This window comes from Mustelus asterias, chromosome 19, assembly GCF_964213995.1.
Source record: "Mustelus asterias chromosome 19, sMusAst1.hap1.1, whole genome shotgun sequence".
NCBI classification, from domain to species: Eukaryota; Metazoa; Chordata; class Chondrichthyes; order Carcharhiniformes; family Triakidae; genus Mustelus; species Mustelus asterias.
Window position 1 is genome coordinate 72,533,984 of NC_135819.1, and position 26,273 is coordinate 72,560,256.

At 43.7% G+C, this 26,273-nt stretch overlaps 1 protein-coding gene across 7 annotated transcripts in view; it reads right to left on the reverse strand.

Moving 5' to 3' along the window:
- Positions 1 to 1,638: 1,638 nt before the first annotated feature.
- Positions 1,639 to 26,273, reverse strand: part of LOC144508060 (uncharacterized) — a 100,505-nt gene continuing 75,870 nt past the window's right edge. For 6 of the 7 annotated variants that reach the window (XM_078235832.1, XM_078235831.1, XM_078235830.1 and 3 more), the window contains 8 exons: positions 25,675 to 25,845; positions 21,470 to 23,562; positions 18,401 to 18,526; positions 17,278 to 17,431; positions 13,849 to 13,954; positions 9,347 to 9,528; positions 6,802 to 6,924; positions 1,639 to 3,136 (listed from right to left, as the gene is read on the reverse strand). In XM_078235832.1, the coding sequence (XP_078091958.1) occupies positions 3,042 to 3,136; positions 6,802 to 6,924; positions 9,347 to 9,528; positions 13,849 to 13,954; positions 17,278 to 17,431; positions 18,401 to 18,526; positions 21,470 to 23,562; positions 25,675 to 25,845 (3,050 nt within the window). In that variant the 3' untranslated portion in view covers positions 1,639 to 3,041. The remainder of the gene's footprint in view (positions 3,137 to 6,801; positions 6,925 to 9,346; positions 9,529 to 13,848; positions 13,955 to 17,277; positions 17,432 to 18,400; positions 18,527 to 21,469; positions 23,563 to 25,674; positions 25,846 to 26,273) is intronic. The other variant, XM_078235833.1, reaches the window with a different exon arrangement.

Here is a 26,273-nt window from a genome sequence, read left to right on the forward strand (position 1 = left end):
GCACATCTTTGGATTGTGGGAGGAAACCGGAGCACCCGGAGGAAACCCACGCAGACACGAGGAGAATGTGCAAACTCCACACAGACAGTGACCCGAGCCGGGAATCGAACCCGGGACCCTGGAGCTGTGAAGCAGCAGTGCTAACCACTGTGCCATCGTGCCGTCCCAATCAAACCTTCCCCCAATCTAAAAAAAAACACACCGCTACTCTTTACATCCTGTCACTCAGCCAATTTCATATCTACCTTACTGCTGTCCCTTTCATTTCATATGCTCTAACTTTGCTCACAAATCAATTGTGCGATACTGTGTCTAATGTCATACCATTTAATGAAACTACAACATCATTGCTTCTCCACTGAAACCAACGCATAATAACATTGGCAACCTTTTATCGCACAAGAGGATGTTTTGTGCCTTGCTTAGTGTACCCACTCTGACAGGGAAGTCTCTGTTTCCAAAGACAAACTATTATTGCAAATCGGTCCAATATTGGCATTGTGATCCTCGCCAATATGGGCAAATTAAGGTAACCTTTATGGTGTTTCATGCTTTGGGAGACTTTTAAGTCAGACACCATCTTTTCAAGGTTTTCGCATGTACAGCAGAAACCAAACACTTCTGCCCGAGTGACGATAGATTCCCATGCCTGCTGCATTTTTTACTTGATAGTCAGATACATTTCAACCCCAGGTGCTGTAGGACATTATTGCCAAATCTAAGTTTGGAATTACTGCATTAACTACCGGTGTCTGCTTTTTCTAACCCATCTTGCCATTTCATAGAAATTGTCATAGACATCAGAGCAACCCCAGTGCAGAAAGAGGCCATTCGGCCCATTGAGTCTGCATCGACAACAATCCTGCCCCAGGCCCTATCCCCAGGTATCTACCCCGCTAATCCCTCTAACCTACACATCCCGGGACACTAAGGGGAAATTTAGCATGGCCAATCAACCTAACCTGCACATCTTTGGACTGTGGGAGAAAACCAGAGCGAGCAAATGAGTTTTGTTTTGGTACTATGAACCCATCTAAGGTTCTGTGAATTTGCTGTTGAGCGAAGAAAGTTAAAATGTAACACATCATGTGTGGGCTGATTTAACCACTGGAAATGCCAAAAAACATCTGTAATTCAAACGGGAGCAATACGGCTATATCAACCTTTGTCCGATTACACCTCTTGACATTTTTCTACATTACCAGTACAATATAAATGCAAGCTGTTGGTGTTAGGTGTAACAAGCAGGAGAAATGTCATAGAAGGTGACATGGGGCTCCTGAGAGGTAAAGGAAAAATATTTAGTCTGGCAACTCCAGGATATCGGTTGGTACTGGATTCTTAGCGAACCAATCGTGGAGAGGTGTTTTTTTAATGTATTAACAGAGTGATGAGGAGTCCAAAGATGCGTGGGTTGGGCTGATTGGCCATGCTAAATTGACCCTTAATGTCAGGAGGATTAGCAGTGTTACAGGGTTATGGGGATAGGACCTGGGTGGGATTGTTGTTGGTGCAGACTCTGTGGGTCGAATGGCCTCCTTCTGCACTGCAGGGATTCTATGATTCTACCTTATCTTTCCTTAGTCCAACTTAAACTATAGTTGAGTTTCTAAACGCAAAAAGAAAATCCCCTTCACAATAGTTTAAAATCGTATTTTATTTTGACAAAAAGATTGCATCAAATGTAACGTTGCTATTTTGAAATACAGAAATAATCTTTATTTTGACACTGATTAAATATGTACATGTTTACAAATAAATACAAAAATATAGTACACTTCAATTCTATTTAACTGAGTTAATTTTAGTGGGAGTGTGACTTAGAAAGTACATTTTGATCCATAAAAAAATGAAAACTGATCAAACATGGCAGTGATAATTTGCTTTGACCATTCTGTGACAAGTAACAATTAATGCATTTCCTTCTTCCATTTGCAAGTTTTCCTAACTATCAACCAAGAAGTCTGAAACATGTTTCTGTGTTAATTGTCTCCCATACAGTGTGTCTTTTAACTGTAGTTAATACATCAAAAGGAAATTGATCTCATGGAGTTAGCTGAGAAACTTGTGCCGAACGCAAATGAACCTTTAAAATAGCATTAAATACTTACTCAAATTAATACGTGTTTTGCTAAATGAAATTTCTCAACAACTTAAACTGTTTCCTAGTGTTTTACTGGATAAGAGGTAGATTACTACCCATTAGGTTCAGACTAATTTCCTCAAACGAAGCTTATATTTCATAAAATATCAGGATTTTACATACATGTAAATTGGAGGATACCTGTATCTTTTCAGGCAAATCCTGTCTGAATCCACAACTACAAGTCACTTTCAGTTCTTCACTTTCTGCACGTGTTGAACACAAAAGTGGCGCTGTCGGGGAACCTTGATGGGTTTACGACTGCTCAAAGCAAAATACTGTTTAAGGGAAGAAGGGGTTCGGGGAACCTCTGCAACAGCTTCCTTAACGTTAGTGGTTAAACTAGTCAGTAAGTTTCGAGCAACAGAAGGCACTGCAGGATTGGCCCCTCTGCGCCTTTGACCCTAACGGGAGATCAATAATGAAAGAGGTTTGCAGTTGAAAGCAAGTTACTAGACACTGAGAAATAAGAAGCCTCTTGGCTCGACTGAGAAGAGATTTTGCTGTCAACCAGAGAATATCAGATCACGTTTTCCGAACCGCGTGGAACATGCTCAGCCCAGTGTTTGCCGAAATCAGGCAGAGACTGAGAAATAATTCACTCCTGGCAACACACAAGGAAAAGAAGTGAGATGCAGAAAAGCTAATGTGGACGCACCCAAAGGAAAAGCATACAGAGGCATACCCTTGCACCATCTTCCAAATGCACAAATCACACTTTGATCCTGCTGATTGCATAAGTTACCATTCTCATGCCACCTTGAGCAAGCATGACTGAATGAAGATGGATAGTTACTTTGAGCTTTGTTTTTGCTGTGAAATTGGGAGGATTTTCTCCACCAACCACCCCTCACTCTACCCCTGTTCTCCCATTGCACATACCATGCACAGATCATAATCAGAACAAGGTGGGAGGCATCTGGGTCGCTGTATTTTTCCCAAAGGGCGACTCCAACTGGGTCTCTGAGGAGTAGCTTACTTCAGCCAGACGTGCTAGAAAGAAAGAACAAAGTGTTACCTGTGCTCTCATTTATATATAATGACGCTTGTTCACTGGCATATCCTGTGCTTACATTCATAGAAATAACCGCCTGTTGGAAAAGCTGTTTTCAGCATCACAGATGTACTATGTGCAGGTTAGGTTGATTGGCCATGATAAATTGACCCTAGTATCAGGGGATTAACAGGGTAAATATGTGGGGTTATGGGAATAGGCTCTGGGTGGGATTGTGGTCAGTGGAGGCGTGATGGGCCGAATGGCCTCCTTCTGCACAGTAGGGATTCTATGATTCTAAACACGCCAAAACAAAATACAATTCACTCTTGTACTTAAAAAGTAAAGTAAAAAGTTTATTTATTAGTCACAAGTAGGCTTACATTAACACTGCAATGAAGTTACTTTGAAATTCCCCTAGTTGTCACACTATGGCACCTGTTCGGGTCAATGCATCTAACCAGACTGTGGGAGGAAACCGGAGCACCCGGAGGAAACCCACGCAGACACGGGGAGAATGTGCAAACTCCACACAGACAGTGACCCAAGCCAGGATTTGAACCTGGGACCCTGGCGCTGTGAGGCAGCAGTGCAACCACTGTGCCACCCCAATTGATGATGCATCTCTTTCAACAAGTTGTCACAAGTGTGACTTCCTTCCGTGCTGGAAGGTTCGACGGTTCCAAAATTACCAGAGGGCTTTGTGGGCAGCTCAATCTGTCATGGCATTTCGTACAAACTCTGCAGACAAATGCAGTGTGGCCAATTTGCAAGTCTTTGCACCGGAGCTGCCTTTTAAAATCGTTAACAATTTAAAACAGCAATTGATGGAAAGATTTTTTTTTAAATCACAAAAATTACTTAAGACTTGTGAAATGAAGCTGCTTTGGGGGCAGATTAAAAAGATGGAGGGGCAAAGAAAAAAAAATCACATCAAACTGTTCTTTCACATCTCCTTATGTGGGTTAGTGAGCCTGCTGGCGGGATCGAATGGGGAAACCTAACACAGAAACAGAGAATAGAAGCAGGAGGAGGCCATTCAGCCCTTCGAGCCTACTCCGCCATTCATTTTGATTGTGGCTGATCAGCAAATTCAATATCCTGACCCCTGAGAATTTGAAGGTGTAATAAATTGAGGAAATGTGACAATGTTTGATGCATTTTATATATATATATATATATATATAAAATGGCCTGAATCTGGTGTATGTAGGGCGGCACGGTAGCACAGTGGTTAGCACTGCTGCTTCACAGCTCCAGGGTCCCGGGTTCAATTCTCGGCTCGGGTCACTGTCTGTGTGGAGTTTGCACATTCTCCTCGTGTCTGCGTGGGTTTCCTCCGGGTGCTCCGGTTTCCTCCCACAGTCCAAAGATGTGCGGGTTAGGTTGATTGGCCAGGTTAAAAAAAAAATTGTCCCTGAGATGCGTAGTTAGAGGGATTAGCGGGTAAATATGTGGGGGTAGGGCCTGGGTGGGATTGTGGTCGGTGCAGACTCGATGGGCCAAATGGCCTCCTTCTGCACTGTAGGGTTTCTATGTTTAATTTAACTTAGCTATTAATATATTTTATTTCAAGTGTATTAGAAATGCAGCAATGACTCAAAAAATATTCTGGGGAAACCTTCTCATCAAATCAACATTTAGTTTCCAGGCAGCTTATTTCCTCTGTGGCCCAATGATCATCACATCACATTTTATTTATCCGTTCATGGGATGTGGATGTCGCTGGCTGGGCCAGCATTTAAACCCCATCCCTGAGGGCATTGCTGTGGATCTGGAGTCACAAGTAGGCTAAATTCCCTTCCAACTCGATTTTCAAGTTTGCTGATGACATCAGTGTCGTGGAAGTGATGACGTCAAACAATGACGGGACAGAGTACAGGAAAGAGATAGAGAATCTGGGGAACTGAAACTACAAAGGGTCGTGAACGATGCCCAGTCCATCACTCAAACCAGCCTCCCACCCCTTGACACTGTCTACACTTCCCGCTGCCTCGGAAAAGCAGCCAGCATAATCAAGGACCCCACACACCCCGGACATTCTCTCTTCCACCTTCTTCCGTCGGGAAAAAGATACAAAAGTCTGAGGACATGTACCAACCGACTCAAGAACAGCTTCTTCCCCTGCTGACATCAGACTTTTGAATGGCTCTATCTTGCATTACAGATACATACTGGCAACCGTGTGTACCATCTACAAGATGCACAGCAGGAACTCACCAAGGCATCCTTGACATCACTTCCTGAACCCCCAACCTCTAACACCTCGAAGGACTCGAGAACAGCTTCTTCCCTGCTGCCAGCAGACTTTTGAAAGGACCAACCTTGTATTAAGTTGATCTTTCTCTACACCCTAGCTATGACTGTAACAGTACATTCTGCACTCTCTCCTTTCCTTCTCCATGAACAGTATGCTTTGTCTGTATAGCGCTCAAGAAACAATACTTTTCACTGTATACTAATACATGTGACAATAATAAACCAAATCAAATAGTAAGGATGGCAGATTTCCTTCCTTAAAGGACAATCAACAATGGTTTCATGATCATCAGTAGACTTTTAATTCCAGATTTTTATTGAATTCAAATTCCACCATCTGCCGTGGTGGGATTCGAATCCTGGTCCCCAGAGCATTGGCCTGGGTCTCTGGATTACTACTAGTCCGGTGACAACGCCACTACACTACTGCCTCTTGGCGTGCTTTTTTTAAACAGAGGAAATTAAAGCAATTGTGATTCACTACAGGTATTCTACTCCAGTCGGTCTGCATGTACCTGGTTTGCTGAACTTAGTTTTTAAGTGCTCAACAATTTGTTAAATAATGTAACCATTGTTTCCTCCGGATCTCGACGCACCAATTCTCTGCCCTCCAATCCTGTCACCTGCTAAAAGTTATTGAATCAGTGACCGTTTCCATTTCTGAAGCACAGTCAAAGACCTGAAAGTTAACTGAGTTTCCTGCTGCCTGCCCTGCTAACTATTTCCAGCATGTTAATATTGGCTTGTGTAATGTTACTGCACTTTCAAAACAGATCAGATTTCCCGTGGTGATAAACTTATTATAAAAGCAAATTACTGTGGATGCTGGAATCTGAAACAAAAACAGAAAATGCTGGAAAATCTCAGCAGGTCTGACAGTATCTGTGGAGAGGGAATAGAATCCATACAGTACAGAAGGAGGCCATTGGCCCGTCGAGTCTGTACTGACCACAATCCCACGCAGGCCCCTATTCCTGTAACCCCACATATTTATCCTGCTAATCCCCCTGACACTAGGGTCAATTTAGCACGGCCAATCCACCTAACCCACACATCTTTGGAACATGGGAGGAAACCCACACAGACAGACATGGGGAGGAAATGCAAACTCCACACAGACAGTGACCCGAGGCCAGAATTGAACCTGGGACCTTTGCGCTGTGAGGCAGCAGTGCTAACCACTGCGCCACTCGAGCCAACGTTTCAAGTCTGGACATCCTGACTTGAGACCTTAGCTCTGTTCTCTCTCTCCACGGATGCTGTCAGACCTGCTGAGATTTTCCCAGTGTTTTCTGTGATAAACTTATTGCTAGTTACATTGTTTTAAACATCAGGCAATCCGTCCGAATAGCGCAAAAAATGAAAACGTCATTCAAAAAAGGGACAAGTTGTAAATTAGTCTTACCATTTTTCATTGCCGAAGTGCTTTGTGCAGGAGTGGTTAGCATTCTCAAACCTTTAGTGAAACTATTTACATCCGTAACAAGGATTCCACTTTGTGCAAAAACCTCTTGGTTCTCAGGCTTCTCTGAAAGGTCGTCAATTAGAAGAGACAATGAAACATGAGCGACTATTAGTTTAAACAGGTTTGCAGGCTGACAATCCATGATCACATTTTCAAAAGGAAGAAGTATAAAAAGGTCAATGTTTGGGAAGAGCTCGGGCTTCCATTGCTCACAGTTTTAAATATCTTCATTTCTTTTATAAAGGAAAGGGGAATACATTCATTTTTGTAGGCAGGCAGGACCAGGTCATTCAGCTGGTTCAGTCCGTTCTGCCATTCAGTTAGATTAATGCTGGTCTGTATTGTGCTGCCCATCTATTTGGGCTACATGGTGACACAATGGTTCGCACTGCTGCCTCACAGCGCCAGGGACCCGGGTTCAATTCCGGCCTCGGGTCGCTGTCTGTGTGGAGTTTGCACATTCTCCCCATGTCTGTGTGGGTTTCCTCTGGGTGCTCTGGTTTCCTCCCACACTCCAAAGATGTGCAGGTTAGGTTGATTGGCTGTGCTAAATTGCCCCTTAGTGTCGGGGAATTATCAGGGTAAATACGTGGGGTTACGGGGATAGGGCCTGAGTGGGATTGTTGTCGGTGCAGGCTCGATGGGCAAATGGCCTCCTTCTGCACTGTAGGGAATCTATTTGCCTTGGTTCCATAACCTTTACCCGACAAAAAAGCACCTTTCAATCTCAAATTCTGAGATTATAGCATTTTATCACATCCTCAGATCATCTCAATAACACCCTTCATTATCAATTCACTACTTGCAAGGACAGTCATGAGCCAATGCAATAGTGACATCCCCCAAATGGCAAGGGAGAGGAATGACCAATTAACACCTTCCTCAGATTGTTGGCCACGACCCAGGTGAATGCCCTATTCTTCTGAACACTACTGTAGCATGTTACGTCCATCTGAACTGGCATGTAGGACTTATGTTCCATCTGTTACTTGCTACCTGCAGCACTGATGAAATGCTATACTGAAATGCCAACCTGGATTATATACTCAAGTCTGAACAGGCTGGTCGCTTTTCCCTCTGAGAAACAACACTGAGAGATGACCTGAACAGAGGTTTTTAGAACTATTATAGGGCAGAGAAATTCCTTCCATTTGTGGGGCAGTCCAAAGTTGAGGGTTTTCAATATTTGCGAGCACTAGTAAGCCCATCACATAAACCAGCCTCCTGTCCATTGACTATCTACACTTTCCGCTGCCTTGGAAAAGCAGCCAGCATAATCAAGGACCGCACGCACCCTGGACATTCTCCCTTCCACCTTCTTCCGTCAGGAAAAAGATACAAGAGCCTGAAAACACGTACCAACTGACTCAAAAACAGTTTCTTCTCTTCTGCCATCAGACTTTTGAATGGTTCGTTCACACATTAAGCTGAGCTTTCTCTTCATGTTATCAGTAACTGCAACACTATATTCTGCACCCTCTCCTTTCCTTCTTCCCAATGAACCCTATGAACAGTATGTTTTTCTCTATAACAACTCGCAAGAAACAATACTTTTCACTGTATCCCAATACATGTGACAATAATAAATCAAATCAAACAGCGGGAATGTTTCACCCAGCGAGCGGTGAAAATGGGGAACTTGACATTACATGAGGACAAAGAGATAGATAAATATTTGATCAAAAGCGGGATAAAGGGCTATGGGGAAAAGGCAGAGAAGTGGAGTTGGGATGAGATGGAGATCAGCCATGTTCATATAGAATGGTGGAGCGGGCTCAAAGGGCTGAATTGCCTACTCTTGCTCCTAATTCCTATGTTCCTAAGAGCACAGATGCGTTTAAGGGGAAGCCAACAATGTGTTTGAGGGAGACACAAAGAGAAGGTTACACTGATAGGGTTAGATGAAGCCATTAAAGTGTGAGGGAGCTCTTGAAATATGCAGTGCAAGAATCAGCAAACACTGAATAACCTGATTCTGTGTCTTAAATTCTTTGCAGGTGGGAGATTGGAGATTGGATCCTGAGTTTTGTTTTGGTTCCTGGATTCATGGTGGCTTTGTTGCATCACAATCATTACCTAATCCCTGCAGATCTCAACTGTCAACACTCCATTCTTACTACCTCATCAGGCACAAGATTTCAGTGTTACTAAAGATCTGACCCTGCCTTGATTTTCCTTCTGGGGAAATTTTGACCGAGTTATAAAAGCGAGTGATTCTGTCTTTTGTTAGTATTTTTCCTCAAGAGCTTTTTGCGTGTTGTAACCATCTGCGTAGCCGCTGTCCTGAGAAAATTAAGAACACAGGCTTAACCTAATCTCAAAAGTTGTCCATGTCTTTCAACATTGCAAGCTTTTTTTGGGTTAAGTATTACCACCTAATCTACTTTAAACAACAGCCACCAACTTTCTCCATTTTCATTTCAAACAATATCTTCTCATTCTTCTAAAGATCATCGCCCCTTTAGCCGATTTTGTCACATCTCACCTGTGAGGAATACTGCAAACCTGCAGCTTATTTTCTGACTCTGTAACTTCACAAGGCAGCTGAGATAGTCAGGTTTCTTCTGGGCCCTGGAGTCACACTCATGGAAAGGGAGGACTTCCAGAATGTTGGCTGCAATCTTTTGGGTCAGGAGAAAGATCTTCCTCTTTGCGACACTGTCTCCTCTGCATGAATAAATTACATTGTTACACGCCAAAGCAAAGTGAATACATTCTCAAGTCAATAATAAAACAGAACAATTCAAAACACTTAATGCTCTTTGTAATCAAACCAATTGTGCTATCAAATATCTTGCTGTTATATCATACGTTTCGGATCCCCAGGACATCCCAAAGCACTTCCCAGTCAATGAAATGCTTCTACGAAAAACGCAAATGACATTCATGCCAAGCAAGTGCCAGGCAATGACCATCTCCGATAAGAGAGGATCTAACCATGGCCCCTTGACATTCAATCACCACTATCAACATCTGGGGGATTACCATTGACCAGAAAATGAACTGGACCAGCCATCTGAATACTGTGACTACAAGAGCAGGTCAGACGCTAGGAATCCTGTGGTGAGTAACTCACCACCTGACTCCCCAAAGTCAACCTGCCATCTACAAGGTACAAGTCAGAAGTGTGATGGAATAATCTCCACTTGCCTGGATGAGTGCAGCTCCAACAACACTCAAGAAGCTCAACACCATCCAGGACAAAGCAGCTCGCTTCATTACCACCCCATGCATAAACATTCACTCCCTCCACCACCGACGAACAGTGGTAGTAGCGTGCATTATCTACAAGATCCACTGTAAGGGCCTCACCAAGATTCCTGAGACAGCACTTTCCAAACCCATGACCACTACCGTCTCCTGCCTCCAAGCCACTCGCCATCCTGACCAGGAAATATATCGCCGTTCCTTCACTGTTGCTCAAATCCTGGAATTCCTTCCCTAACAGCACTATGGGAGAACCTACACCACATGGGCTGCAGCGGTTCAAGAAGGCAGCTCACCACCACCTTCTCAGTTAGGGATGGGCAATAAATGCTGGCCTAGCCAGAGAAGCCCACCTCCCATGAATGAATAATACAAAAACAATGTTGTCAAAAGGCAAACCCAGCAGTCAATTAGCACACAGGTTTCTGTCTCTATCCTCTGAAGGATAAGAAGTATACTGCTGCAGACAAATTTAAATTCCAGGATGGCAGAAGGACAATGCAAAATGCCAGGCTTTGATCATCCACCAATTTTCTCGGAAGTGGAGCCACACGAGGAATGGAAAACTGAGGCTGAGATGTGGACACGGGTTACTTCATTATCCTGAAAGAAGCAAGATATGGCTTCGGCTTCATCATTTGCAAGCAAAGAGTAAAACTAGGAGTAAAGCTTTTCCAGAGTGGAACATTAATGATTTGAACAATGGAGAGGGACTGGACCTTCTGTTATTTTTGAATAAATTCTATTAATGCTATTCTATTGGAAGCATTTGGAGCCTTTGATAGAGTTAAGAAACCAGATGGTCAGTCCATGGAGGAATATATCATGGACCTTGACAGATGGTATAAGAGACTGAAGAAATTTGAACTTGACAACTCGGGAGTCAGAATTGGCATTTAAGTTACCAGATTATGCCCGTGTTTCTCTGTGTGGATAGACTTTTAGTATTAACGGAGGCTCAGCACTGAAGTAAAAACTCTCTTTCAGACCAAATGGCTGCTGCCCTAAAAAACACTTCAGGAAGACAATCCCTTCCAGCTACTTTCCTGTTGAATACAGGCAACTCTGTGACAAAGCAAAAGGAATGGAGGGTTCAATGGTGGCCGGGTTTTGAGATCGACAGCACATTCGACACAGATTCCACATCAAAGATGGGGTTATTGACAGGTTGTCTGAAGATTGCCGTACCTTTAACTAATCTGAGTGATCAGAAAAAAAGCGGGTCTGGGATGGTGACCGCAGGCGCTTAAACCCGAGAAATGCAGGGGGAATGGTTAATCGACGTTATTGGTGTGATTCCAAGTGTCATTATGCAATGCGTTGCCCACAGCAAAAGAATCATGTTTTTGAAATAAAGCATGAAACAGATAATTCTGAGGCTGCAATGATGATGGGACTGCCGTGAAGGAACTGTGTTAGTCACTGAGAGTTTGAATCCAGTGATGAGTATTTTCAAAGCTGATTCATTCAACTGTGCACTTTTAGATAGCGGTTGCACTTTCAGTGTGTGGGGTGTAGCTGCTACCTGGAGTCTCTTGATGAGGCAGATTGGCAAAAGGTTAAAGAGTACTAAAGCTCGACATGCTTCAGGTTTAGAGATAACAACATACTAACGTTATCCAAAAGGATAGCCTTCCCTTGTAGGACAGCTGAGATCAGTCTTTTCATCAGTACAGATGTGGTTTCTAGAGATAAAACTCTCTTGTTATCAGGTCTTCGATGAAGAAAGCACAGATGGCATTAGACATGAAGAATAACAGAGTGATCATGTTCAGGAATACAGTCGATCTACATTTTACTGGGTCAGGTCATTACTATCTGCCATTCAAGAAACCAGAAATTTCTTATCAAAGAATTGAGGAAGTCTTATTAACTTCTGAGAATAAGAATGTGGTTGACAAAAAGATCATAGAATCCCAACAGTGCAGAAGGAGGCCATTTGGCCCATCAAGTCTCCACCGACAACAATCCACCCAGGCCCTATCACTGTAACCCCACGTATTTACCCTACTATTCCCCTGATACTAAGGGGCAATTTAGCATTAATGACCCATACATCTTTCGAGTGAGAGAGGAGGAAACCCATGTAGATACGGGGAGAATGTCAAACTCCACACAGACAGTCACCCAACGCTGGAATTGAACCCAGGTCCCTGGAGCTGTGAGGCAGCAGTGCTAACCGTGATCATTTGGAAGTTGCATAGACAGTTTGCACATCCGGCATCACAAAAACTGAGTTTTACTGCGAGATGCTGGAGTGCTTGATAGAGAATACAACAACCTCATTGAGTAAATCAAGGCTCAGTGTGAAATTTGTATAAAATATCGAAAGACACCACCATATCCTGTTGTGAGCTTGCTACTCGCCAGGGTGTTTAACAATACAGTGGCAATAGGCTTAAAAGTATGGGACTAAGATAAAGGCATTTCTCTGCTGCATCCTATAGATATTGCGACCAGACCAGATTTCGCCCATTCACTGTATAACGTGGTAAGGACAAGTGGATCAATGTTGAGAAATGAGTGGGAACAGGATTAGGAACAGCAGCTAAATTCCTGATAAATAATGTTGGGCAATTTGCCAATGAGAAATTTTAAGATGTATAAATTTGAATATCATGCACAATGAGGCTGAGAGTTTGTTCAGTGATGGTCTCTGCAAGGGAAACAATGACATGTTACATAAAATCTTGGCTGATCAACCAGACTGCGAATGGTGCTGGCATGGGCAGTGCATGCAAAAAACTCTTTGCAAATGGCTGGGGGACGCAGACCGCATCAGTACAGCAAGAATCCAAAGTTGACTTCAGTCCATTCAGATGCTCCCCTGCTTAAGAAGGGACGAGCATTAACTCTACATTTTCTGCTCATCCGAATGCTTTGCATACAAGCAGCAAGGCTTTGACTAAAGCTGAGGTTTCAGATAAAATTTGGTGAGCATTACGGCATCGCAGGTAGCTAACGGGGATACATTTTGAGAGGGAGACCTGGTATATTATAAAAGAGAAAGGTGGAAAGAATGGAAAGATCCTGGGTAAAGTGATAAGGCAGTGAAGGAAAAGTAGTTATTGTACAACATGGGAATCCAACTGTTGGGATTCATACTTTGGTGCTAATTAGCACTGACTATACCTTTACAGATTCTGGACAAGACATAGAGAGTGAAGAGACACCATGTACTTCACATATGCACATAGATCATAGAATCCCTACAGTGCAGAAGGAGGCCATTTGGCCCATCGGGTCTGCACCGACCACAATCCCACCCAGCCCCTATTCCCGCAACCCCACATATTTACCCTGCTAATCCCCCGACACTAAGGGCCAATTTAGCACGGCCTTTCCACCTAACCCGCACATCTTTAGACTGTGGGAGAAAACCGGAGCACCCGAAGAATGTGCAAACTCCACACAGACAGTCACCCAAGCTGGGAATTGAACCTGGTTCCCTGGAGCTGTGAGGCAGCAGTGCTAACCACTGAGCTCAAGAGCATGGGTCAAACAAGTTGGGCCGAAGGGCCTGTTTCCATGCTGTAAACCTCTATGACTCTATAGTGTAATTCAAAACCAACTGATGGTGTTATACTTGAAAAAAATTATCTTCCGTTATCCACAGCTCCGCCCACTTTTTAGCTCTTAAGATCAACACTTTGCATCTTCTCCCTGCCGCTATTCCCATGGCAACCAGACCACATTCCACAGTGACCAGAACCCAAGCCCCTGACCTGATGACCACAATGTCCCTGCAGCACGTACAACATTCATTCATCCCACACCAACCTGGCCGTCTCCTTTAGCCTCTTAAGTTCTTTGAAATGAATCATCCACTTCCATTTACGCTCTGCGCTCAGCTGCTCCAAGACGGCTGAAATCTGCTGCAAATGTTCTGATGAAATAAAGAGAGAAATGCTTTGAAAGTGCCAAATTCTCAAATCCGATACTGTGGGGTTAGTAAACGCATTCACTTCGACAATCATGGTGCACTGCGCTTAAAACCGGCACATTCATTGATTGATTCCCAGCTTCATTTTTTCGGTCTGTGGTGGGGTGGGAGTAGGGGTGGGGAGTGGGGGGGGAACGTGGCGGGTGGGGTGAGAGTTTACCATCTCTGAACTATGGAGGTGGTGGAATCATCCAGCATTCCTATTCAGGATCGCTATTCCGTGATTCCTGTCGGCAATCGCACATTTTATCAGATGTTGAGCTGCCACAGACCAGTGTTAGCACCATGATTAGAAAGTCTGCTAACATTCAGCATTTAGGCACACACTTACAGATGGGTCATTGACTGTTTTTTGTGACTCCAGCACTGGCAGCTGGGCCTTTGGCCGCCAAAGTCATGCATTTTGGAATTTTCACCAGAGAACAACAGTAGGCCATTTAGCTCCTTCAGCCTGTTCGGCCATTCGAAGAGATCATGGATGATCTGCAATCTTTGCTTGCCTTTGCCCCAATACCTCTTAGCACCGAGAGGGTAATAGAAATTTATCAATCGCGGACTAACATCTAACAATTGATCTTGCGATTGGGGGCGGCATGGTGGCACAGTGGTTAGCACTGCTGCCTCACAGCGCCAGGGACCTGGGTTCGATTCCCAGCTTGGGTGACTGCGTGGAGTTTGCACATTCTCCCCGTGTGTTTCCTCCAGCTGCTTCAGTTTCCTCCCACACTCCAAAGATTTGCGGATTAGGTGGATTGGCCATGCTAAATTGTCCCTTAGTGTCAGGAGGACTAGCAAGGGTAAATGTATGGGGATAGGGCCTGGGTGGGATTGTGGTCGGTGTAGACTCGATGGGCCGAATGGCCTCCTTCTGCACTGTATGATTCTATGATTAATAGTGTAACTTGTTGTTTGCTGAAGAGTTCCAAACTTCTATCACCCCTTGTGTATGAAGGTGTTGCCCAATTTCACTCCTGAAAGGTCTGGCTCTAATTTTTAAGACCATGCCCCCTCGCCCTAGAATCCCCAATCAGGGCATCAATGGAATACATCCCTTAATTCTGCCATCTCTCCTCCAAATTTAATTTGAGGAGAACAGGTATCATTCTGATAAATCTATACTGCATTTTCTCCAAGGCCAATATATCCTTCACATCTTAATATCCTTAAATCTCTCTGTCTCTCTAACCTTTTCCTCCTTCAACACACTCCTAAAACCTACCTCTTTGGCCAGGCTTTTGTTCATCTGCTTTATTGTCTCCTTCTGTGACTTAGTGTCCTTCTTTAAGATGGTCATTAAAACCAACCTCCTTGACTAAGCTTATGGTAATGTGTGGTAATTTTATGTGGCTTGTTGCAAATGTTCATAGAATAGAATCATAGAATCCCTACAGTGCAGAAGGAGGCCATTCGGCCCATCAAGTCTGCACCGACCACAATCCCACCCAGACACCGCCCCCGTAACCCCACATATTTACCCTGCTAGTCCCCTGAAACTAACGGGCAATTTAGCATGGCCAATCCACTTAATCTGCACATCTTTGGAGTGTGGGAGGAAACCGGAGCACCTGTAGGAAACCCAAGCAGACATGAGGAGAATGTGCAGACTCCACACAGACAGTGACCCGAGGCCGGAATTGAACCCGGGTCCCTGGCGCTGTGAGGCAGCATTGCTAACCACTGTGCCACCTTGCTGCCTCGTTGTTTGATAATGGTCTTGTGAAATGCCTTGGGACATTCTGCTCCTGTTAAAAGCACTATATAAATACAGGTTGTTGTTGTTGTTGATAAATTCACCCACAGAACCCTCCGACTGGGGAGCCAGGTTTGAGGGGAGTGTGGCCTGGAGATAGGTCAGAAAAGGACCTTGCTGCGAGGGTGCTGGTGGTTAGTTAGTGCTGAAGCATTCCCAGGCTAGTGACTATCTCCACTGTTGGAGTTCATATGCTGTCACTCACAGCTGTAACATCTAGCTGACAAGTTAACAGTTAAAACCAAACAAAAGGGATGCAAATGTTAAGTCATAACCTCTGACATCACTATGAAACATTAATACATGAGTCTGCACTTTGTCACTCCATTAACTTGGTGGAGATATTAACCCATTTATTTTAGATGTTTTCAGAACATAGGGAAAGGAATTTACCATTCAGCCCCTCAAGCCTTCTCCACCATTCAATTAGATCATGACTGATCTGTATCTCATCTCCAGTTACTCGTAATGGCTCCATATCCCTCAATTGTCATAACCCCCAAACAAGATGGGGTTAAAAGCAAATTACTGCGGATGCTGGAATCTGAAACCAAAAGAGAAAACGCTGGGAAATCTCAGCAGGTCTGGCAGCATCTGTAAGGAGAGAAGAGTTGATATTTCGAGTTCAGATGACCCTTTGTCAAAGCCTACAGATGCTGTCAGACTTGCTGAGATTTTCCAGCATTTTCTGTTTTAGTTTCAGATTCCAGCATCCGCAGTATTTTCCTTTTGCCCATTTGTTCAATTTGATTTCTCTGGGGAAGAACCTCAGAAGGTGCAGCTCATGGAATTAGAACAGGTATTTAGAGAAGAACAGATAGGGAATGCCCGACAGAATTTTAGCCATCCATTTGAATAGACCACCGCCTATCCCAATTACCTACTGCTTTCATCAACAATTACATTCATTTAGCCTGCTCTCATAGGAGACGGCCATGACTGAGCTATACTCCTTCCCACTGACAGCTTACCACCAGTCCCGCGATTATGAGTCTGCCAGTTTCTGAACATCACCATGCATTCGATTTTCTTTCAGAATTTCCAGATGATGGCCACATAACTCAACTAAGTTGTAGATTGGATTCAAATCCCCCATGTCATTTCAAGGTATTACCTGTCTGCCCTTTCGGGGTATTGAAATATTAGCTATTCTGTGAAAGCAGTGCTGCACAATTTCAATTTGACAAATTTCTCATTTATCAAATGCCTTGCGTTATCAATGACATATTTAATCCTATTTTACATCGGAAGATAACTACAGTTTAGAATCTTAAACCTTCCAATTCCAACACCGAATCTACCCATCACACTTCTTCATAATTTTAAAACATTATTTATCACTGAAATTAAATTTAAGCTTATTTCATATTCTGGACTTCTACATCCGCACAGTAATAAATGTTAGTCAGGTATCAAGGCATTATATATATATACTTTTATATTTATATATACATATATTGTATGTATAGTCTTAACTTTATTTGTTGTACAAACTGAGTGTAGTTACTGCACCTACCTGGAGTCATATTGTCCAGCACAGTCCCGTCAGAAACAACAAAGCCGCCAGAGCTAAACAATTCCTGGAATGTCTGGTCTTTTATGTCTCCCGGACTATCCACTCCGGCAAACTGAACACACGGCATCCGTTTCAGTGCTACTAAATGAGGAATCTGGGAAATGGTCCCCCCAAAAAATTATTCCAGTATGTGCATAACAATGTCATAATTAAAAGACAAATCAAGAAAGCAGCTTAAGTGTGTTTATAATTATTTATCAATTATAGAATTACAGGGCCTAATTTTAGTCTAAGCCTAGGGGCACTGACAGGATTGGGTATCTTGCTGGTTTTACACCCCAATGAAATCAATGGCGAACAATATGGGCGGCACGGTGGCACAGTGGTTAGCACTGTTGCCTCACAGTATCAGGGACCCAGGTTCGATACCAGCCAACGGTGACCGTCTGTGTGACGTTTGCATGTTCTCCCCGTGTCTGTGTGGGTTTCCTCAGGGTGCTCCGATTTCCTCCCACAGTCCAAAAGGCGTGCTGGTTAGGTTTAGCCGTCCTAAATTGTCCCTTAGTATCTCAAGATGTGCAGGTTAGGGGACGTTAGCGGGATATATAGGTGCGGTTATACAGGGATAGGACTCTTTCGGAGAGTCGGTGCCAGGACCTTTGCAGGTTCTCATAGCTCTCATAGAATCTACAGTGCAGAAGGAGGCCATTCGGCCCATCGAGTCTGCACCGACAACAATCCCACCCAGGTCCTATCCCCGTAACCCCATATATTTACCCTGCTAATCCCCCTGACGCTAAAGGTCAATTTAGCATGGCCAATCAACCTAACCCGCACATCTTGGGACTGTGGGAGGAAACCCACGCAGACACGGGGAGAATGTGCAAACTCCACACAGACAGTGATCCAAGGCTGGAATTGAACCTGGGTCCCTGGCGCTGTGAGGCAGCAGTGCTAACCACTGTGCCACCGTGCCACCCCGGTCTCTTCATGATAGAAATAGTCAGTTGTATTTCCTGTGAACAAACCATTCCAATGTCTATCCTTTATGAAAAGAAACTCCTCATAAAAATGCCTTTGTTACACAGGTTCAAATGCTTAGGAGCACGGCTGTGCAACTCACCTGGTGCAAGTGCGCTGATATGTCTTCATTTCTAATAATAACAAGCACTTTGCCAGAATGATGTGGCTGTAACATTGAAAGATCCAATGGTCCAATCTCCACATGACCTTCGTTCTTTAGACATTCCTGAAACATTAGTGGGGTTATCAAATAAATAACAAAAACATGGGGCGGGGCATCTCATTTTAGGTAAGGCGGCAATGAAGCAATGGAAGAAAGGTGTAGTTTATGACATTGTATCTTGACCCCTGCGAATGGCAAACATCTCTGAATGTTGTCTGGAAGAACCCTGAGAGAGAGCAACTGTGAAGGGCAAAGCTATCTGACAGCATGCGGCAAAAGCAGAAAACATGCATGACAAAAAGACTATTCAGCACATTAAACCTATTCTTTTACAGACCCTGTACGATTATTTCCAGTCACGGATTTTTCCTTACCAAGCAGCATTTTACACTTTCAGTGTGTTCCAGTGGTTACTGGAGCTGACTATTGCGACATGGTTTACAGGCTGAGGGATCCTCCTAATTCAAAGTTGCTCAATTTGAATTATCTTTTCAGCTGAACTGGAAGTTGTTCAAAACACCGGTCATTATTTAAGTTGCTTACTTTGGACTAATGGATAATTCCACTTTTTTCCCCAAGCAACAGAGAGCTTTGTATTAGCGGGATTAATGGATAGTTAAGCACCGGCTTCTCATGTGAGCAGAGATGTGATACATTCAAATAGTTTTGGTTTTCAGTTTCACAACCATTTAAATGTTTTATATATATATATATGTGTGTGTAATATATTCAAATAGAATTATTTATTATGAACATCTAGGAGTGTCTTTCTAACTCTATAGGGCTGCTACGTTTCAATAATTATTCCTTCCTCACATTATTATGTAAATGATCATTGAAATGGTCCATCCACCACGCGTCGGGCACACTGAGTCAATCGTTTTGGCTATAACAATTAAACTAAATCAAATTAACGAGAGACAAATTAAAAGGGGCAGCTCCCAAAAAGAAAGGAACCACCCGAAACAAAAGACAAAGCGGAAAGGAAACATAAAATAATCAAACTAAAATGTGATTAATGGGGTCGATAATGCACCCCCAGCCCCTGCGGTGCCCAGCAGGCACAGAAGGCCTCCACAGTGCCCTCGGACACCGCATGTTCCCTCTCCAGGCATACGAATGTAGCCGTGGTAGGGGGCAGACAGTCAGGTCGGACGACCCCTTCGGTCGCCGGCTGTTTATGGCAAGTTTTGCCAGGCCCACGAGCAGGTTCTCGAGGAGGTCCTCCGCCTTCCCCGCCCCTCTCCTCACCGGGTGTCTGTAGATCAGGAGCATGGGACTGAAGTGCAAACAAAATGTCAATAAAAGGTTTTTTAGAAAACTAAAAAGGTTGCGCAGCCTAAAACATTTAACGTAGACATGGTCCTTGGACTCCGGAAGTGTGCAAAAACGGCATGTCTCTTGGGAACCCGTGAATCGGTGGTACGCACTGAGTCAAGGTCAAGAGTCATCATCTTCAGTTATCGTCATTCTTTCACTGTCGCTGGGTGAAAATCAAGGAACTCCCTCTCTAAGAGCACTGTGTGTGCACCTACACCAGAGGGACTGCAGCAGTTCAAGAAGGTAGCTCACCACCACCTTCTCCAGGACAATTGGGGATGTGCAATAAATGTTGGCTTTGCCAGTGATGCCCACATCCCATCAATGGCTAAGGATCATTAAAGAGTCACACATTCAGTTCATATTAATATAATGGACACTGGGTACGTAAAGGCCAATGACTGTATTCTACTTGTGTCTCCACCTCCAATAAGTATGGTTCTATCAGTATGACAGGACACAGCTAGGGGTGGTGATGGAGGAGGCTAGAATATTGGCTGATGATCATATTCACAACACCATACCTATATCAGGTTGTTGCTGACCTGCTGGTGGGATACTGCGGCAACTTGGGACAACCAACTCCTAAATTGTTAAGTGACAGGACTTGCCGGGTCAATTGGGCCAAGACTGTCCCTGTCTTCTCAATATAACCCTTTCCCTGTTGTTATACACTTTAATTTTTAGTTAAAAAGACTATCTTTCTTTCTGTTTAGAGAACATACCCAAATCGGTGAGGAATACAATCTACAGTTGGTTGGAAATTTGCTGCTCTGCTTCAGTACAGACTGTGAGTAATTAATAAAATATATTGAATAGAGTAAGGCCATTCTTCAGCCAGTGCTTGTGCTACTGGTTGGAAGTCATAATTACCGTACACAATACATCTTAGTCTGGCTTCGTTGTTGGAACGGAGGCTTGTCAGAGTCAGAAGACCATGGGTTCAGGCCCCCTGCAGGAGTTCGGCACATAATTCAGGTGAACACTCCAGTGCAGTGATGGGGGAGCATTGTATTACTGGAAAAATAGCCACAAAACTGAGACTTTTACATGGTCTACAATCCCATAGCTCTTTTCCAGAGGAGGGTCAGGATTTCCACTCATGTCCAGTTATTCCTCAACTAACTTCCATATCCCACCTCCACACCCCCAACCAATTTATGGAACTTACTGTTTCCCATGATTGCAGAACAGCAGGGGCTGCACTTCAAAGGTAAATCACTGCTCTAAAGTGCTTTGGAACATCCAGAGATTGTGAAAAACATTACATAAATACAAATTCTTCCTTATCTTTTTACATAGAACATAGTTTTTTTTAAGCAGACTGAGGTCAATTGTCTGTGGTGTTATACGTCAAGAGTTAAAGAGAACCTTCAGCTGAAGAAGGTTATAGAGCATGAGGTACAATTGGACATCATTCAGATCTCAGTTTAAAGTCATGTTATAAATTCTTACATGTACATTTATAACGGAAGCTTGTCAGGTTCTCCCCCACGAGTGGTGGCATTGCAGCACCTCCAGTGGTAGGAGGATGTCACTACAATGCGGCAAGTTTGCATCGACAAGTTTTCATTATAGATGTAAGTATGGGAATTCATAATGGGTGAAGTTTGCAAGAAATTAGTGCAGATGTGAGATTTATTTTCAATACGTTAATAATTCTAAAATAAAGAAAAGTACAATTACCTTAATTTCCTTAAAAAATGGATCAGAATTTGTTTCACTGACATAAAACTTATAAGTGCCTTTCCATGATTCCTTTACAACTTCATTCAAATTCTGCTGCAAGTCACTGCATAGCTCAGTTATTAGGCACAAAAATGGATCAATTCTTTTCCTCCCATCAGCCTGAAGTTCTTTACATCCCTTACGCTTTACAATCAAAAGCTCATCCGCAAACAAAGACCCTTTCTCCCCAATGGAGTGGGGTTTACTTGGCATCCTATCTACAGACTCAATTGATTTGCGACTCACGGCGTGAGTTTGACTGCACGGTTTCTTGCGATTACTTGTGAAGCTTGCGGAACTTTTAGGTTTGTCAAGTGCAACGTCCTCTTGTTGCCAGCTCCCATCTTCTGCCTTAGTCCAATGAGGTACTTGAGTTTCATTGCACAAACACCTCCCACTGCTTTGGTCACCCTTGCGACACGATATCGTCACTGTCAATGGGTTCTTCCTCCCAATTAGTCTTCCACTGGAAACCGTCTGGATGTTCCTCTTCCTCCTCACAGCTGTTTTCTTTCCTTCCCAAGAAGATGAGAAGAGGCTGGTGCATGGGGCAGTGCGAGCTCTGTTCACCACATTGTGAAGATGCCGAGAAAAACAGATATACTCCAAGTTTAGAATTTTCTCAATTGGACTGATGTTGCTCCAACATCTAGCATTCGAGTCCCATTGTCCTAACAGCTGAGATGTGTTGCTCTCTTTTTGCCAATTACAAAAGGTCCTGGTGATTCTTTCGCACGCAAACTGATCGGGTTTCTGATGCATCTCTGCAGTGATGGTAAAGTTTTGGTAGATTTTTGGTTTCCCAAGAGGATCCGGGATTTTAATAACTGGAGGCACAGGGACATCACCATCACTCATCTCCTCCGCCATGTTGCTTTCTCCAAAGACATCTGGCGAATAATGCCTGTCAACATTTCTCATCTGCAAACGGCCACCTCTGGTGTTCCACTGCTCTCTGAAATCGTCATGCTCTGAATCTGTTTCAGGAAAGCGCTGCAATTTCTCTCTGGACACTTTCCTTTTCCTTTTCCGCTTCTGGCTGCTCGCATGAAGACTCATCCCAGGCGCCATCTTGCTTTGGGAAAGATCTCTAGCACCCGTCTGAATTTCAATCTCTGAACCTTCCGAGAAGTTTCTAAAGGTAAAAGCAGATTCATTGGGAACTGCGCGACCACAATCCGATCTTTCGGAAGTTGTGTCAAAGTCATTGTGCTGATTCACTGTTTCAAGTTCCTTCTGCTTTCGCTGAGCATTCAAGGTTCCCACACCGTTTCGAATCGAGGTAGCTTGAGGTTTTATCTGGCTTCTACATTCGTTGACTGGGGACAAGCGTTTCCAGCTGCCTGGACAATCAGGATCATAATCACTTGCAATCTTCCCCTCTCCCTGCAACTTTCCAACACTTATTCTCTTCCTTTGTGTTTCTGTACCATCTTTGAGCAGCTGTACATTAGTGCAACTTTCAACATAAGAGCAAGTGTTTCCTATCACCGATGGCCCAGCGAGGCTGTCCAATGAGCTGCTGGGGCTCACAGTCCTGCTTTGGTTGTGCATGATGACATTTGAAGATTCAGAAGTGTCTACAGTGTTATTAAGACTTGGTGCATCATTGGTAAAAGGGGGGCTTTGCAAAGTAGCATCACTTTGGTCTACGCCACCAAAATTATCTTGTGACATGTTTCTTTCAGTTGGAGGTGCGTCTTTGCTGGTTCCCGAGTCCTCTGTGCGCGCTGTGTTTCCACTGTGTTTCTCGGAAGCAGCGGGATTATCGAACCATTTGGTCTGAAGTCTGTTTCCATTGGATTCATTCGGCTTTGGACAACTCCCTGAAGCATCCACGTTGCTTGGACTCATGCTTTCTCCAGTCCGAGATAACTCCTCTGCTGGCAGCTGAATACCAAACATCTCCTTAATAACCGAAGACTGTCGGAAGATTCCCAATTGGCCACCTCCACTCACAGGATCATCGACATTGCCCACACTTCTTGCCTTCTCCACAACAGAAATCGGGCATGTTGAAGGCTGCACTGAGGGATTCTGGCTCTCTAATACTATAAAGAAAAATATACAGATTTAATTCGTTGCTCTGAAACGCCCAAATATTTTAGTTTTTCTAATACAGAATAAAAACAAATTCACTTAGTTCACTGAAGGCGTCACAGTTGTTACCCGTTTAGTTCTTCGTTTCCATTGTTAACTGTGACCATCCAATAATACTAAAACCATGCGTTGATCATTAGGAACAGCTTACTAAGTCCCACTGAATCTAAACAGGGCACAGTTGCAGCATAGTGCTCATATTACCATACTAACAATTCAGAGACCTGAAATAATGATCCAGACACAGGAGTTCAAATCTCACCACAGCGTGTGGGCGGCACGGTGGCACAGTGGTTAGCACTGCTGCCTCACAGCGCCAGGGATCCGGGTTCGATTCCGGGCTTGGGTCACTGTCTGTCCAGGATCTACATGTTCTCCCCGTGTCGGCGTGGATTTCCTCTAGGTGCTCCGGTTTCCTCCCACAGTCCCAAAGGTGAGCTGGTTAGGTGCATGGGCCATGCTAAATTCTCCCTCTGTGTACCCGAACAGGTGCTGGAGTGTGGCGACCAGGGGACTTTCACAATAACTTAACTGCACTGTTCATGTATGCCTACTTGTGACTAATAAACAAATTTTAACTTTATCTAGGAACAAAGGACCTAGGAGCAGGCATGGACCATTCGGCCCTTTGAGCCTGCTACGCCATTCGATAAGATCATGGTTGATTGCACTGTAGTCTCAGTTCCACTTTCCTGTCTGCCCCCCCCCCACTACCCTCGACTATCCAGCTCAGCCTTGAATTTAAATTCAGTTCACAGATGAATTTGGAATTTAAAAAAAGCTTGCATCAGTAATGGTAACATTAAACCACCAGACCGTCATAAAAACTTAACTGGTTCACTGCAATCCCACCCTGTCTAGCTCGTATGTGACTGCAGTTAACTCTCAACTGCTCTCTGGAGTGTCCTAAGGAAGCCCCTCAGTCAAGGGAAATTAGGGATAGGGAATAAACGTTGGCCTTGATAGCAACGCCAACATTCCATGAACAAATAAAGACAAACACATTGTGTTCCAGATTGGAATGATAAAACTCTCATTATGAATAATTAAACAAACAGGCCACAGCATTGTGCTATATATTTGCATCTCTGAATGCTGAAAGAATACCGTTCCAATTTAGGCCACAAGGGGACTTTGACTGCTCGATGTTAGCAGCGTGTGGATGAGGAAGAGGAAGGAGGCCAGAGGATGACTCTAGGGGTAACTGTGTGCGGGCAGCACAAGAAGCCATTCCTGGACACGGTCTGGTGGGCAACTGGTGAACAGGACAATGCTGTGCACGTTTCACCATTGTGAAAAACCAGCCCACCTCTAGGTCAATGATCTGCTGCACCAACCCTCTGACCCATGTTCCCCACTGTCTGTTTGGAGTCTGCACGTTCTCCCAGTATCTGCGTGGGTTTCCACCGGGTGCTCCCATTTCCTCCCACAGTCCGAAGGACATGCTGGTTAGGTACATTGTCCATGTTAAATTCTCCCTCAGTGTACCCGAACAGGCGCCGGAGTGTGGCGACTAGGGGATTTTCACAGTAACTTCATTGCAGTGTTAATGTAAGCATACTTGTGACATTAATAAATAAACTTAAACTTACAAATTAGAACTGTGGACATATAGTGACTGGGGATCAAGGGACTTATTAGAGATCACAGCGTATAAGATGACCCCATTTTCTTGGTGCCAAGAAGCGTGTTCAGGCCTATGCTCAGTGCACAAGTTGATTGCTATTTTGCAACTGGTAAATCCATGTTAAAAGCTATTCTCACACTAGGAGTCAGCCTCAATTTTTCAGCTCAGGAAAATGCATGTTGGGGCCGTGCTCACTTATAAGTCAGCGCATGGGATCAAAGCAGGCGACACAGGGCTTGTTGCCAATTACGATGCACAGGAGCTTAGGACAGGCCCACACATTTCAAAATGGCCACCACCTATGCCAACACTGACACAATTCACATTTTATATTCGACATACAAGTCCATCCAGTTTTTGTAAAGTTTCTTCAAAGATGCAATGACTTATAATACTGTGACCTGCGGCGTGTATTTGATCAGCTATAAATGGTTACCTTCAGGCTCATCCGGTGTAAGTTGCTGAATGTTTTCAGTTTGCTTTATAACTGAAGTAGTCTCTCTGCCGTCGGCTTGACTTGTATCCGCAAAGTTGCTTTCTGCCAAAAATCGAGTAATCGTATCCTGGACACTGCCGTGTTGTATCAAGTCATTCACATTTCTTTCATCTGTTGAATATACATTATTATAGTACTGTTACGTATCATTTCCCAACAATCAAAAATGACCCCACCTACAGAATTACTTCAAATAAAATGAAAACTTCAAAATTAAGATGGTATTTCAGGTGGTGAAAAGAAATAACCAGCTAAAAGAGTCAATTTGCAAGTCAGAGAATTGTCTCACAAGACTCAAGATAGGGCTAGAACACTATAGTTCCAATATCCCAACACTTACTCAACAAAAGGCCAAAGTAACAATAATTAAAAATTAAGTAATTAACGAATGAAGATTTCCCAACATAAAATGCACCGTTATTGAAGTATCAGAAGGATATTGGTCTTCTTCTAGAAAAAGGATATTGGTTTTTTTTTAAAACCACGTGATTCTCTAAGTGAGGAGGCAGGCAGGTGAACTATAGCATAACACTCGGAGC